At 33.9% G+C, this 13319-nt stretch overlaps 4 protein-coding genes across 6 annotated transcripts in view; 1 reads left to right on the top strand and 3 right to left on the bottom strand.

Moving 5' to 3' along the window:
- Window positions 1–13319, top strand: part of fyco1a (FYVE and coiled-coil domain autophagy adaptor 1a) — a 47929-nt gene that overhangs the window by 1793 nt on the left and 32817 nt on the right. The window lies entirely within an intron of this gene.
- Window positions 2522–4137, bottom strand: LOC129431159 (chemokine XC receptor 1-like). 2 transcript variants are annotated; one of them, XM_055188912.2, is made up of 2 exons: window positions 3903–4137; window positions 2522–3792 (listed from the first exon to the last, which is right to left on the bottom strand). In XM_055188912.2, the coding sequence occupies exon 2, from the start codon at window positions 3680–3682 to the stop codon at window positions 2672–2674; it is 1011 nt and encodes a 336-aa protein (XP_055044887.2). In that variant the 5' UTR covers window positions 3683–3792; window positions 3903–4137; the 3' UTR covers window positions 2522–2671. The 2 variants fall into 2 exon arrangements, with proteins under 2 accessions (XP_055044887.2, XP_073731814.1); XM_073875713.1 differs by having other exon boundaries at window positions 2522–3694; window positions 3903–3992.
- LOC129430916 (chemokine XC receptor 1-like) lies at window positions 7159–9197 on the bottom strand. Of its 2 annotated transcripts, none has more exons than XM_055188536.2 (2): window positions 9089–9175; window positions 7159–8805 (listed from the first exon to the last, which is right to left on the bottom strand). In XM_055188536.2, the coding sequence occupies exon 2, from the start codon at window positions 8681–8683 to the stop codon at window positions 7688–7690; it is 996 nt and encodes a 331-aa protein (XP_055044511.2). In that variant the 5' UTR covers window positions 8684–8805; window positions 9089–9175; the 3' UTR covers window positions 7159–7687. The 2 variants fall into 2 exon arrangements, with proteins under 2 accessions (XP_055044511.2, XP_055044510.2); XM_055188535.2 differs by having other exon boundaries at window positions 7160–8811; window positions 9089–9197.
- LOC141369400 (chemokine XC receptor 1-like) lies at window positions 11517–12620 on the bottom strand. Its single transcript, XM_073875714.1, has one exon. It carries the CDS (start codon window positions 12618–12620, stop codon window positions 11577–11579), a length of 1044 nt encoding a protein of 347 aa, XP_073731815.1. The 3' UTR covers window positions 11517–11576.

The raw sequence follows: 13319 nt of genomic DNA on the forward strand, positions 1-13319 counted from the left end.
ACATTTTTCATTTAAATATTAATTTTTTGTTTTGCACATATAATAAATAGCAAGGGATTATTCATGCACACAACCAAAGAAAATGCTGTGAATGGACTCATTTTTTAGAGTAGGACCTAAGAGAAAAGATGGTGTATCATTTGTGGCTATCTGTGCTATCTGAAGCAGTCCACACTCAAGTTTCCCATATGTTTACAAAAGACGATTTTTTACATCATTATTCATTCGACGATTGTTGGATATGTGATAAAAATAGGACAAAAATAACACTGCAGCCTTATTCCTGAGAATGAGAGCGTTCATTTGATATAAGACTTGCCCATGTTTGTCATACTTGAAAAATATGAAATATGTGAATATTAAATGATATAAAAAATTATGGGGGTGTAAATTAAGTGTAACTAACTTTCTTACAGTGAAACATATCTCAAAGTGATGCATATCTGCAGAAAGTAGAGAGTCTAAGCTTTCAAACAGTATTTCAAATCTGGTACTGGGTCCATGACAGACCATTAAAAATTAAAGGAATATTTCATATTAAGTCAAAATAAGATAATTCTGGACCCGGTACAGGGTCCACAGAGTCAAACAAGTTAAAGTGTGCTATTGATTAGTTTACTTTGATTGATTAGTGCTATTTTGAAACAAATAACTTTGTACTTAATATATTTTAGTTGTAATTTAATTGTAATAAAGTACAACTTTAAATGTATTTAGTGTACTTTTGTGTGCTAAAGTGGAACAACTTCAAGTGTACTTAATACAATTTAAGCACATGACTGTGTTTGTGCTAAATGCACGCTTGATAAGTGAATTAAGATTGTGTTTTATTTGTGTTAAGAGTACATTACAAATTTATACATCAATAATATTTAATTTAACTGAACATACTGCTTTCTCGTAATTTTAAGTCTGCGTTATTTCTCCATAAATACCTTTGTACATATACATACATATACCACATATACATTCAAAATTTACTTAAAATATACTAAAACATAGTGTTTCTAAAGGATACTAAATAATGCATTTTAGAAATATGCAGTCAGTGCATTATTATTATAATGATAACTTTAAGCAAACAGATAAAGTATACCTAAAATAAGTTCAAATTAGTATAAAATTGCACAGAACTTTAACCCCAAGAATATTTTTTAAAGTATACTTTTAGAAAATATACTAAATTATGATTATTTGAAGTATGTTTAAAGTTTAATTGTAAGGAAATATGTTTCAATATATTTAAAGATGGTACATTTCTTTCTAAGTATATTTGTAATGTACTACTGTAAAGTTAAATATACTTGAAATACAATAAAGTATACTTTCTTATTTTAGTTTAAAAGAAGTATACTCATAGCACACTTAAACTTGTTTTCCGTAAGGGATGGTCAGAGAAGATCTAATGTTCACTCAGATCTATGTTCATATTCTATAGAACTCACAGAAGATTCATCACAATGTGTAACAGTGTTTCAGTTTTTGAACCCATTGAATGATTCTCTGCCATTCTGCCTGTTTTGTTTTGGCTGGAAAACTTTTTTTTCGTTGAAACTAAACATTGGTTAAAATCGACCAAAGACAATGCAGGAATGGCCAAAAGAGAGGTCAGTAGAGGAGAGAGAAGAAGCCCCACTTTCAGAAAGGCCATCTTTACAATTACATGTTTTAAACTCTGCCAATCTGCTTGAATTCATCAGATACAGTTGTGAAACAAGAATGGACTTGCTGTGCTCCATGCATTGTGCATACCAATCTGAGATTAATGTTGAAATGAAAGTAAACATATAAAAATGAATATAAAAGAATGTTTACTAGTTCGCACATTCAGGTCTTAATGGTAGACGAACTTGCCTTGCTGTCCTCGAAGGGAGCTCTGTATCTGAGCTCTGAACAAGTTCAACCCCCTGCAACGGAACTGCAAAGAGGAAGAAAGAGGGAGTGAAGGAGGAGATGGGGAGGAGGAGGGATGCCGGAAAAGAAAGCAGCTGGAAGTGGAGGTCTGAAGGCTGCCTTATATACGCCCATGATGATGATGATTGACAGGCCTATATGTTTAGGCTCCTCCCGAACCTACGTTTAGAACTTCATTTGTGTTGCAGTTGTGTTCTTTTGTGTTGTAATTTTGCTTGTGTTTGCATATGGCTATTAATGTGCACCATTGCCCACAATGTTTGTATACTTTAACCACCTTGTTATTTTAGGGATCATGGGCTAAAAGTTTGGAAAGCCTTGTGCTAAATAACTAAATGTTATTATAATTGGTAAAATACATGTTTCCCACTATTGCACATCGGACGTTTATTAAAAAACAGCTGATGATCAGGGCAAATTTACAATTTACAATCAAAAGGAGCAAAAAAATACATAAGAATAATGTGTGATGATTTTTTATTGGGTCACAATGACAACATAAATGCAGTTTGTATGGTCAGTTTGCAAAGTATTTTTACATTATTTCTCAATAAAACTGTATCATCTTTTTCTCAAAATCTGGTTAAATTCTACTAAGTCAAAGTGGTATTTTCTTTATTTGAATTTTAATTCTAGATTTGAGGGTTATTGCTATTAGACAGAAATCAACATTTTTTTAATAAGCCATTTAAAACAACACGATAATAAAAAGCGACAGAAAATTATTATCTGCTTATTCGTTTATATAGTCTACAACTCACAGAAGATTCATCGCAACAGTACATGAGTTTTGTGTTAGTACATCAGATCTTCTCTGCCTGACCTGGAGGGGTGTTTTCTGACAAAAAATTATCTGCAGAATCATTTTTAAATCATTTCTGAACTTCAAATCAACAAACGCATAAAACACAGGATTCAGGCAACAGTGTGAGAAAGCTAAAAGTCTGGAAACATAAAATGCATTGTCAATATTTTTGCTTATCTGACACTCTGTGAATAGATTAAGATCACTGAAAGATCTCACGAACATAACAATGTTAAATGGAGCCCAAAAAATAAAAAACACCAACGAAATGCAAAATATTACTCGAACTGTCTCATGTCTCCCAGTAGTCTGTGCTTTTGTTATGGTGTGAAAGATTCTAATGCAGCAAAAACCCATGATTATAAATGCAATAAGGAAAAAAGCATTTTGAAGATAATCAATGCGAAGTTTGATTGAAATACTGTCATATTCACAGTATGTGTTCTTTTCTTCTTCTATAACTTTGCTACGATACGACCCAAGCAGTGCAGCTCCAGCACTCAAGATCCATACGATGAAGGGTGCGACTGAAAATCCTCTGCATCTCTCCCAATCAGAGAGAGGATGAACAACAGCTACGTAACGCTGAACGGTCATAAGAGTTAAAAAAAGCACACTGCTATAAAATCCAGCGTAAAACAAAAACTTCACCGCTTTGCAGCCAAAATCTCCAAATGTCCAACCCCACATGTAGTAAGAGGCCCAAAATGGGAGTCCAAAAGTGAAGAGCAGATCTGACAGAGCGAGATTGAGGATGAAGATGTTGGCGAGGGATTTGAGGTTCTCATAGAAGGTGAGGATGATAAGAACCAGGATGTTACCGATGAAACTTAGTACAAACACTACTGTGAGAAAAATTGGTATAAGATAGGATACGACCTTCAGTATATCTTCTTTATGGCACACCTCATCAACGTAATCACTGTCATAGCCAAAAAAATCAGTTTCATTGTAATCGGTCATGATGTAGTTGTCCTGTAGCAGAGGAACAGAGAATGACACTTTGAGACTTTTTTTGAGATCTCCTGTACTCTTTGTAGACGATAAATGAGGGTCAGCTCATGCATTCACTTCTTTTGTTGAAAGAAAAAGATAAGAAAGAAAAGACATAAAAACTTTAACTTATGTTTCTTATTAAAAATTACTACACTAAAAATTTCCCCAACTAAAAATGTTTTCTTACCTGGATTTTTGCTAATGTTTGTGCAGTCATTTAGCCTACACAGTACGCTGTCTCTTTTCTAACTAAATAAAACCAGTCTGAAGCAGATATTTACAATTAGTTTCTCTTAGAGTTGACTAACTTGATAAGCAAGTAACTGCTGGTGTGGAAAATGTGGTGTATTTACTTTATGTTCACAAAAAAATTGTAGGCTGGCATGCCAGTGAACAGGCTGTAGCAAGAATTTACCTGTTACTTCTCCACTTGGCCTAATGATAGTTTTGTTCCCCCAAACACTATATGCCACAATATATATTTACAAATTAAAATGTACTATTATCAATTTATCCATTCTCTAAATTTACATATCCTCTGTAGTGTTATGAAAGGAAGGACAGTCACACACATGCACTCATGTAAACCCACACTGACATAGAGACAGAGCGCAGTTATGCAAATTTGAAAACCACGCCCACCGGGGGGAAAATGATCCAACTGTCTCCATTGACTTTGTATGGCGAGAGACCGCCTCCTTGTCATTTCTGGCTTATAACAAAAACAGAATAATGCCTAAAAGCTGCTGTGTGGCATGCTAACAAGCCAAAGAACCCAGAAATAAGTTTTTATAAGCTGTCGAGCCGTAAAACCCAGTCTTTAAGGAGAAAACTCCGTATACTTTTTGAATTTCTGAGAAAAAAAGCCAAACTTACACAGAAAGGCCCCTTGACTCGAACCAGGAGGCTATTCCATTTTTCATTCATGTTTTACCAATTGCTATGCAAATTTCATATGTGACCCTGCCTGTGAAAACCCAGCATTTCTTTTCTAGATAAAATCACCCTAAACGATATAAAAATATCATTTTGATATCTTTAATATTGATTAAGGTCATGTCAAAGAGTTAAATCAAGGCCTCAGCATTTGTATTTGATGTGACCCTCAGTCACATTCATTGACAAGAATCTAATGCCTAGTCACCATGAAAGCACTTTACAAAACAATATCCCTCAGGGCTTTTGGTTAAAAAAACTTGCATTTTGAGAAATATTGATTGACTTTATATGTTAACTTCAAATTTCTAAAGAACTTCATGGTGACTTTCAATTTTTAGTTCAAACACGGTGATATTTATGAAGGATGAAAAATGGCTTAAGTGTAGCCTATATAAAAACTGCCCTCCAAAGGCCAAGTGCAGTAACTACGCAAACACAAAAACAGAGAAAAAAGCCCTTAAAGTTTTTACACCAGGCAGTGAAACATGTTACTGCAATATTGGCACGCAAGTTTCTCTGAAATGGGACAAAATTGAAACAGGAGACTTTGTCACATGACACATCAGATCTCACAAAGCCCATTTCAACCCTTAACTCAATTTTGACCAAATGCGTTGTTACTGCGCTTTGGCTTTGTAGGGCAGAATAAATATATGGATAAATAAATAAATAAATAAATGCATGAATAAATAAGTAATTAATTAAATCCATAAATAAATAAATAAATGTAGAAATACATAAATAAATAAATAAATAAATAAATAAATAAATAAATAAATAAATAAATAAATAAATAAATAAATAAATAAATGTAGAAATACAGAAATAAATAAATATAAATAAATAAATAAATACATAATGCAGAAATAAATAAGTATTTAATTAAATGCAAATATAAATGCAGACATAAATAAATATTGTTTGGTCAAAAGTATCAACTTTTAATGTTATTATTTTTAAACCACTACATTTATTTCTAATTCTATGTGTATTTATGTATTTCTACATTTATTTATTTATGTTTTTCTGTGTCCGTATGTTAATAAGGTAGGCGGTCCCAACCTCTCTCAATGCATGGATTGGTTAAAAAGGATTGTTGGGGCTGTGGCTCCACTACTGCAGCTCAGCCGCTCGGCTACATACAAACAGTCCTTTTTGCGGACTTTTTAAGAACTATTGCTACGGATCGGTGCGGGATTCGACACATTTAGTGTTGCCTCGTCCGGAGAGCGTTTGCCTGCCATCGCTATCTTGGCCGCACACTTGCGAATATCTGAAAATGGGTAAAGAGGACAAGGGTGAAGCTGAGGTTGCTGGTTGCTGAAACCACGCCACCTAGCTCGACTCTAGTGACAGCAGTGGCTGTTCAACCATCACTTACTGTACGTGGCCATATAATTATACAGAACTTTAAGGTTCAATATAATTTAAATGGATGAGTTAAAAAAAAATCAAGGGGGAAAAATTAGCTATATAGACCAAAAACAAATTTTGTACCAGGCTGTAAACATATTTTTTTCTGCTCTTAAAGGCGGAGTCCACGATGTTTGAAAAACGGTTTGGAGAAGGAGACGGGCCGACTACCAAAACACACTTATAGCCAATCAAATCAAATCAAATGCCGGGTTGCGTATGTGTGGGGCGGGTCTATCAACAGAAGGTCCAGATTCTATTGGGGTAGGGGCGTGTTTGTTTAGGTGATTTCAAATATCAACATTGGCTTTCAAACATCATGGACTCCGCCTTTAAGATGGCCATTTTAACATGAAGGTCTTTGGAAATTGATACCCTTTTGGAACCTCTAGTGGCCAGTCGATGAATTGCAGTTTAAATCACTTCCGTATTGGCTTCACCAGAGAAATCAGAAGGACTTGAGGTGTTTAATGTCAAGGATACTTCCTTGGCAGGACTGGTCCTTACAAGGCCATATCTTTCTCGATTTTTCCTTTCTCTTTATCTGTACATTCTTAAAAATAAATACTAACCAACCCTTGGCTATGTATACTGTGTTAGACTTGATGAGAAAATAAGACAATTGTTACTTCCGTTTCATGGTGACTTTAAGACTGTTTGGGCGGGGCACATCTGTTAACTCCGCCCCTCCAACTGTCACTCTGCTGCCAATTCCATTTCTGAATGAAACGGCTACTTTTCTATATCCAATCAAAGCACGGTGGAAAACACAAGGCACGTCTGCTTTTTTCCTGACATGATATTAGGTCCATTCAACTTGATGTGAAGCCGAAAGAACCGACAGCCCCCTGATGAATGCAATGCATGTTGGTTAGACAATTTGTCTGACTTTCACGATCACATGTGTCATCAAAGGAGCCCGAGAACAAAATGAGATCAGCAACCGAAAGCTTTGAAGATGACACACTTTATTTTTATTGGCCAGACTCTTTGACAACAGCAATCACGTGCATTTGAGGTTTGTCCTGACATTTCTACTTCCACTAATGCATAATTTTTATAATAGTAAAAAACTCCGCTCATAACCTTAATATGTTATACAGTGCCATTATTAAAACAAATGATTCTCAATTTATTTATTTTTGTTTTTATTTTATTTCATACAATATTACAAGCATACCACATGGGTGCTAAAACGTTTGCATATCTTACAAATATTACATATTAGCCACTTTATTTGTGATAAAAAGGCAAACACAGCACAACCATCACTAGTCGGTTGCACGCTAGTATAGTTCAACTCAAACTATACTACTCTTCTGTTCACTCAGAAATACGTCACAACCCGAAAGTAAAGTTGCTCACAGGGAAGTCAAAGTCCTCAAAAATGTCACTTTTTTATTTGACTTTTAATTGTAGATTTAAGGATTCTTGTTTTTGGGCCAAAATCTGCTATGCAAGCTCAACATTTACTCAAATACTCAAAATTACAATAATATAAAATGCAACAATAACACGGTAAGAAAATATCTGATGTTTACTCAGAATGTTCATTTGTGTTGTATATTTTACAACTCACAGAAGATTCATCGCAATGTGTAACAGTGCTTGAGTTTTGTGTTAATACATTGAACCCATTGAATGATTCTTTGTTGTTCTGCCTGAACTTGAATCCAAGTTTTTTTTTGGCTGGAAAACTTTCTGCAGAATCACTTTTAAATAATTCCTGAACTTTACACCAACAAACACGTAAAACACAGGATTCAGGCAACAGTGTGAGAAAGCTAAAAGTCTGGAAACATAAAATGCATAGTCAATATTTTTACTTATCTGACACTCTGTGATTAGATTAAGATCACTGAAAGATCTCACGAACATAACAATGTTATATGGAGCCCAACCAATAAAAAACACTAACGAAATGCAAAGTATTAGTCGAATGGTCTTGTGTCTCTTATTTGTGCGCGTCTTTGTTATGGTTTGAAGCATTCTTGCATAGCAAAAACCCATGATTATAAATGCACAGACAAAAAAACCATTTTGAAGATAACCAATTAGAAGTTTCATTGAAATACTGTCATATTCACAGTATATGTTGTTTTCTTCTTTTATAACTTTGCTACGATATGACCCAAGCAGTGCAGCTCCAGCACTCAGGATCCATACGATGAAGGGTGCGACTGAAAATCCTCTGCATCTCTCCCAATCAGAGAGAGGATGAACAACAGCCATGTAACGCTGAATGGTCATAATAGTTAAGAAAAGCACACTGCTATAAAATCCAGCGTAAAACAAAAACTTCACCGCTTTGCAGCCAAAATCTCCAAATGTCCAACCCCACATGTAGTAAGAGGCCCAAAATGGGAGTCCAAAAGTGAAGAGCAGATCTGACAGAGCGAGATTGAGGATGAAGATGTTGGTGAGGGATTTCATTTTTTCGTAAAGCAGCAGGATGATAAGAACCAGGATGTTACCGATGCAACTTAGTACAACCACTAACATGAAGAAAATTGGTACGAGATAGGATACGACCTTCAGTATATCTTCTTTACGGCACACCTCATCACCGTAATCAGTGTCATAGTTATAAGCTTCACCATCATTACTTTCAGGCATAATGTACAGCAGTTTTTCACAGTAAGCAGAGAATGACAGAGACTTTGAGCGGCTCAGATCTTCTGTGCTCTTTGTGATTGATCAATGAGGACCAACTCATACATTTCCTATCATTTGAGTTGCTGTAACTTAAAAAAAAGTAAGATTAAGTTAATTGAGCTTAAATTATTTCAACTTATTTTTTAAAATAAAATATATAACAACTCATGACTAGTCAAGAAAGTTAAAATTAATTGTATTTTCAAATTAATCAAACTTAAACTGTAAAAGAAATGCAGCGTGAAGTATTTTAAGTTTTGATAAGTTGACATAACTCATAAAACAAATTGAAATTGTTTAACATAAAAATATATGTTGATTTAATATAATTATTACATTATGACCTGACTAAACATTTCTTCTTACCTAGATACTTGTTGTTCTTTGTGTAGTATGCTGTCTGTTTAGCAGCCTACAGCATAGCAGATATTTGAAATCATCTTCAAGCTGACTATAATAAGAGTTCTGTGAACCTGTGTATATAATTATATATGGGTTCACATAAAGGAAGTTGGTTGACACGGAATTGAAACCTAAACTAGTAAAAGTGTGTGCGTTCATGAATAAACACAACACCTGAATACTAGGGGTAGACTAAAAAAAAATACTAACTAACCCTTGGTTATGTCTACTGTGTTAAACTTTATGAGACTAGTTCTAGTGCACTTCTGTATTGCTGTTATTGTGTTGCTGTAATTGCTTACTGTTTACCTCATTTGTAAGTTGCTTTGGACAAAAGCGTCTGCTAAATCAGTGGTTCGTAAGGGTCGGGGGGGGGGGGGGGGTGGGGGTGGGATATTGGTTGGGTTGCAAGATAATTTTCAAAAGTCAGATTTTTTTAAACAATTAGAATTTTTTTATTGTAACAACAGATAGTAGTTTAATTCAAAATAGTGCTATCACTCTTTCGGTTTACATTCCCCTCAATCGTGACCCCTGGCGTGATTACGACATCATTTGCAGCAGATCAGTTTATTATAGCCCCACGTTAAACATTCCGACATGTGCGTGTAGGTCAATTTTATGCTTTAACTGTATACATTTATTTTTGTTGAAACTAAACATTGGTTAAAATCGACCAAAGACAATGCAGGAAGGCCAGTAGAGAGGCCAGACAGTGGAGGAGAGAGAAGAAGCCCCACTTTCAGAAAGGCCATCTTTACAATGACATGTTTTAAACTCTGCTAATCTGCTTGTATTCGTCAGATACAGTTTGCCTATTAGTTGTGTAACAAGAATGAGCTTGCTGTGCTCCATGCATTGTGCATTCCCATCTAATTAGCTGAGATTAATGTTGAAATGAAAGTAAACATGTAAATGAATATAAAATAATGTTTTTGCAGTTGTGTTCTTTTGTGTTGTCATTTTGCTTGTGTTTGCATAATGCCTATTAATGTGCACCATTGCCTACAATGTTTGTATACTTTAACCACCTTGTAATTTCAGGGGTCACGGGCCAAAAAGTTTGGGAAGCCTTGTGCTAAATGACTAAGTGTGACTATAATTGTATTGCACATCGGCCGTTTGCAGCTGATGATCAGGGCAAATTTAATCCTGACAATCAAAAGTAGCAGAAAAATACATACACTACAAAAAAAAACCGAACTTTTTGGTGTAGTAATATAGATTAACTCACATAATTTATAATAATATTAACATTTATTGAGAACTAGATTTTCATGATGATTTAAATGATGATAAATACACAATTAATTCATGTAAAAAATGAACTCTGTGGGAATAGTACGTTCTATTAGATATTTTCTTGTATTATAGTCACTGCACATAGTCCTAAAAAAATTAAGTAAATTTTAATCAAAAACTTTAGCAGATTCAAGTAAAAAAACTTATTTCATTAAACTTAAGAATATTAAATACATTTAACTAAAAAATTCAAGTAAAATTTACTTAAATTTATGTGCACATGTTGTAAGGAATACCCACAATCCTTTGTGCCAGAATATTTTTTAAGCTTTATCACAGAATAGGAACTGATAAGAACTTTAAATATTTGTTAATAAAATGTCATAAAGGTTTAAGCTTTTATATTATTGATGTTATTTTGTTGTAAATGACAATTTTGTGAAGTCACCATTCAGGTGATCAGTGTTTCTTTACATGAACCCTGTTCAGAACATTATATTGTATTTCTCTCCACAGTGCTGACAATACATGTCAAAAACACAGTTTGTGTGCGTTTCTTTTCAGAATCAAGTTTATTCAATGACTGACTTATAGTTTTGTGTTATAATGCCATTTATAACACTAAGAATAACTAAGTCCATAGTAAAGAAAATAACAAACAGTAAATCTGATTTATTTAATATTTTTAGGACAGCAATGCTACAATAAAAAAATAATAATAGACTTTACCTAAACGATTAAAATAAATTTAACTTCTAAATAAAATAATGAAGTAACATTAACTTAATTATTTAAAATATGTTTTTCATGCATTATTAAGTAGATTTTATTTTATTTTAAGTTGTACTTAAAAAAGCAGTAAATTTTACTTAAAAAATGTTTGTGCAAATTGTTACGAGGATTTTTTAAAGTAAATTTTACAAGTTGTTTTTTTCAGTGCAAGAATAATGTGTGATGATTTTTAAGTGGGTCATAATGACAACATAATTGCAGTTTGTATGGTCAGTTTGCAAAGTATTTTTACATTATTTCTCAATAAAACTGTATCATCTTTTTCTCAAAATCTGGTTAAATTCTACTAAGTCAAAGTGGTATTTTCTTTATTTGAATTTTAATTCTAGATTTGAGGGTTATTGCTATTAGACAGAAATCAACATTTTTAAATAAGCCATTTAAAATACGATAATAAAAAGTGAAAGAAAATTATTATCTATTCGTTTGTAACATATAGTCTACAACTCACAGAAGATTCATCGCAATGTGTAACAGTACATACGTTTTGTGTTAGTACATCAGATCTTCTCTGCTTGACCTGGAGGGGTGTTTTTGACAAAAAAATCTGCATAATTATTTTTAAATCATTTCTGAACTTCAAATCAACAAACAAATAAAAAACAGGGTTCAGGCAACAGTGTGAGTAAGCTAAAACTTTGGAAACATAAAATGCATATCCAAGACTTTTGCTTATCGGACAGTCTGTGATTAGATAAAGATCAGTGAAAGATCTCACAAACATAACAATGTTATATGGAGCCCAAAAAATAAAAAACACCAACAAAATGCAAAATATGACTCCAACTGTCTCATGTCTCCCAGTAGTCTGTGCTTTTGTAATGGTTTGAAGGATTCTAATGCAGCAAAAACCCATGATTATAAATGCAATAAGGAAAAAAGCATTTAGAAGATAATCAATGAGAAGTTTGATTGGAATACTGTCAAATTCACAGTATGTGTTGTTTTCTTCTTGTATAACTTTACTATGATATGAACCAAACAGGGCTGCTGCTCCACTCAGGATCCATACGATGAAGGGGGCGACTGAAAATCCTCTGCATCTCTCCCAATCAGAGAGAGGATGAACAACAGCCACGTAATGCTGAACTGTCATAAGAGTTAAAAAAAGCACACTGCTATAAAATCCAGCGTAAAACAAAAACTTCACCGCTTTGCAGCCAAAATCTCCAAATGTACAACCCCACATGTAGTAAGAGGTCCAAAATGGAAGTCCAAAAGTGAAGAGCAGATCTGACAGAGCGAGATTGAGGATGAAGATGTTGGCGAGGGATTTCATGTTCTCATAGACCACCAGGATGATAAGAACCATGATGTTACCGATGAAACTTAGTACAAACACTAGTGTGAAAAAAATTGGTATAAGATAGGATACGACCTTCAGTATATCTTCTATATGGCACACCTCATCAGAGTATTCCGTTTCATAGCTAAACACATAAGTATTATTGTAATCGGTCATGATGTAGTTGTCCTGTAGACTAGTAATCAGGGAATGACAGAGACTTTGAGACGGTCAGATCTCCTGTACTCTTTGTAGACGATAAATGAGGGTCAGCTCATGCATTCACTTCTTTTGTTAAAAGAAAGAGATAAAAAAGGAAAGACAAAACAATAACTTTAACTTATGTTTCTTATAAAAAATTACTACACTAAAAATTACCAGACTAAACATTTTTCTTACCTGGATTTTTGCTAGTGTTTGTGCAGTCATTTAGACTATACATTACGCTGTCTCTTTTCTAACTAAATAAAACCAGTCTGAAGCAGATATTTGCAATCAGTTTCTCTTTGAGTTGACTAACTTGATAAGCGAGCCCAGTCTCCTGAAGATGAAGTGTAAAAATCGTGCAATACATACGCCAAATTCCACTTTGGCGTGCATATGATACGCCAGTCCTTCCCATTCACTTAAACGGTGCATCTTTTTTTGTCGTTTTATTTATTGGTTTCTCAATTTTTTTTGCTTTTTTACCATTTTCGCTTGTGTTTAGGGTTAGAACAACTTTTTGTTATAAAAATGACATCCTAACCCAAACCCCAACTCTAACCCCTACTCCAAGCGACCATGGCTTAAATATGGACAAAAACATGGAGAAACCTGTATATTAAATAACCTCATTAAGCAAATCTAACCCTAAACCCAAGCGAAAATGGTTTA

Source organism: Misgurnus anguillicaudatus, chromosome 13 (genome assembly GCF_027580225.2).
Source record: "Misgurnus anguillicaudatus chromosome 13, ASM2758022v2, whole genome shotgun sequence".
Classification (NCBI taxonomy): domain Eukaryota; kingdom Metazoa; phylum Chordata; class Actinopteri; order Cypriniformes; family Cobitidae; genus Misgurnus; species Misgurnus anguillicaudatus.

What these genes read in the sequence shown, in the direction of transcription:
- LOC129430916 (XM_055188536.2), bottom strand. Translation starts at nt 8,683, where the DNA reads ATGCCTGAAAGTAATGATGGTGAAGCTTATAACTATGACACTGATTAC.
- LOC141369400 (XM_073875714.1), bottom strand. Translation starts at nt 12,620, where the DNA reads ATGACCGATTACAATAATACTTATGTGTTTAGCTATGAAACGGAATAC.
- LOC129431159 (XM_073875713.1), bottom strand. Translation starts at nt 3,932, where the DNA reads ATGACTGCACAAACATTAGCAAAAATCCAG. An exon ending in AAACATTAGCAAAAATCCAG is followed by an intron (nt 3,695 to 3,902) that starts GTAAGAAAACAT and finishes CCTCTGCTACAG; the next exon opens with GACAACTACATCATGACCGA.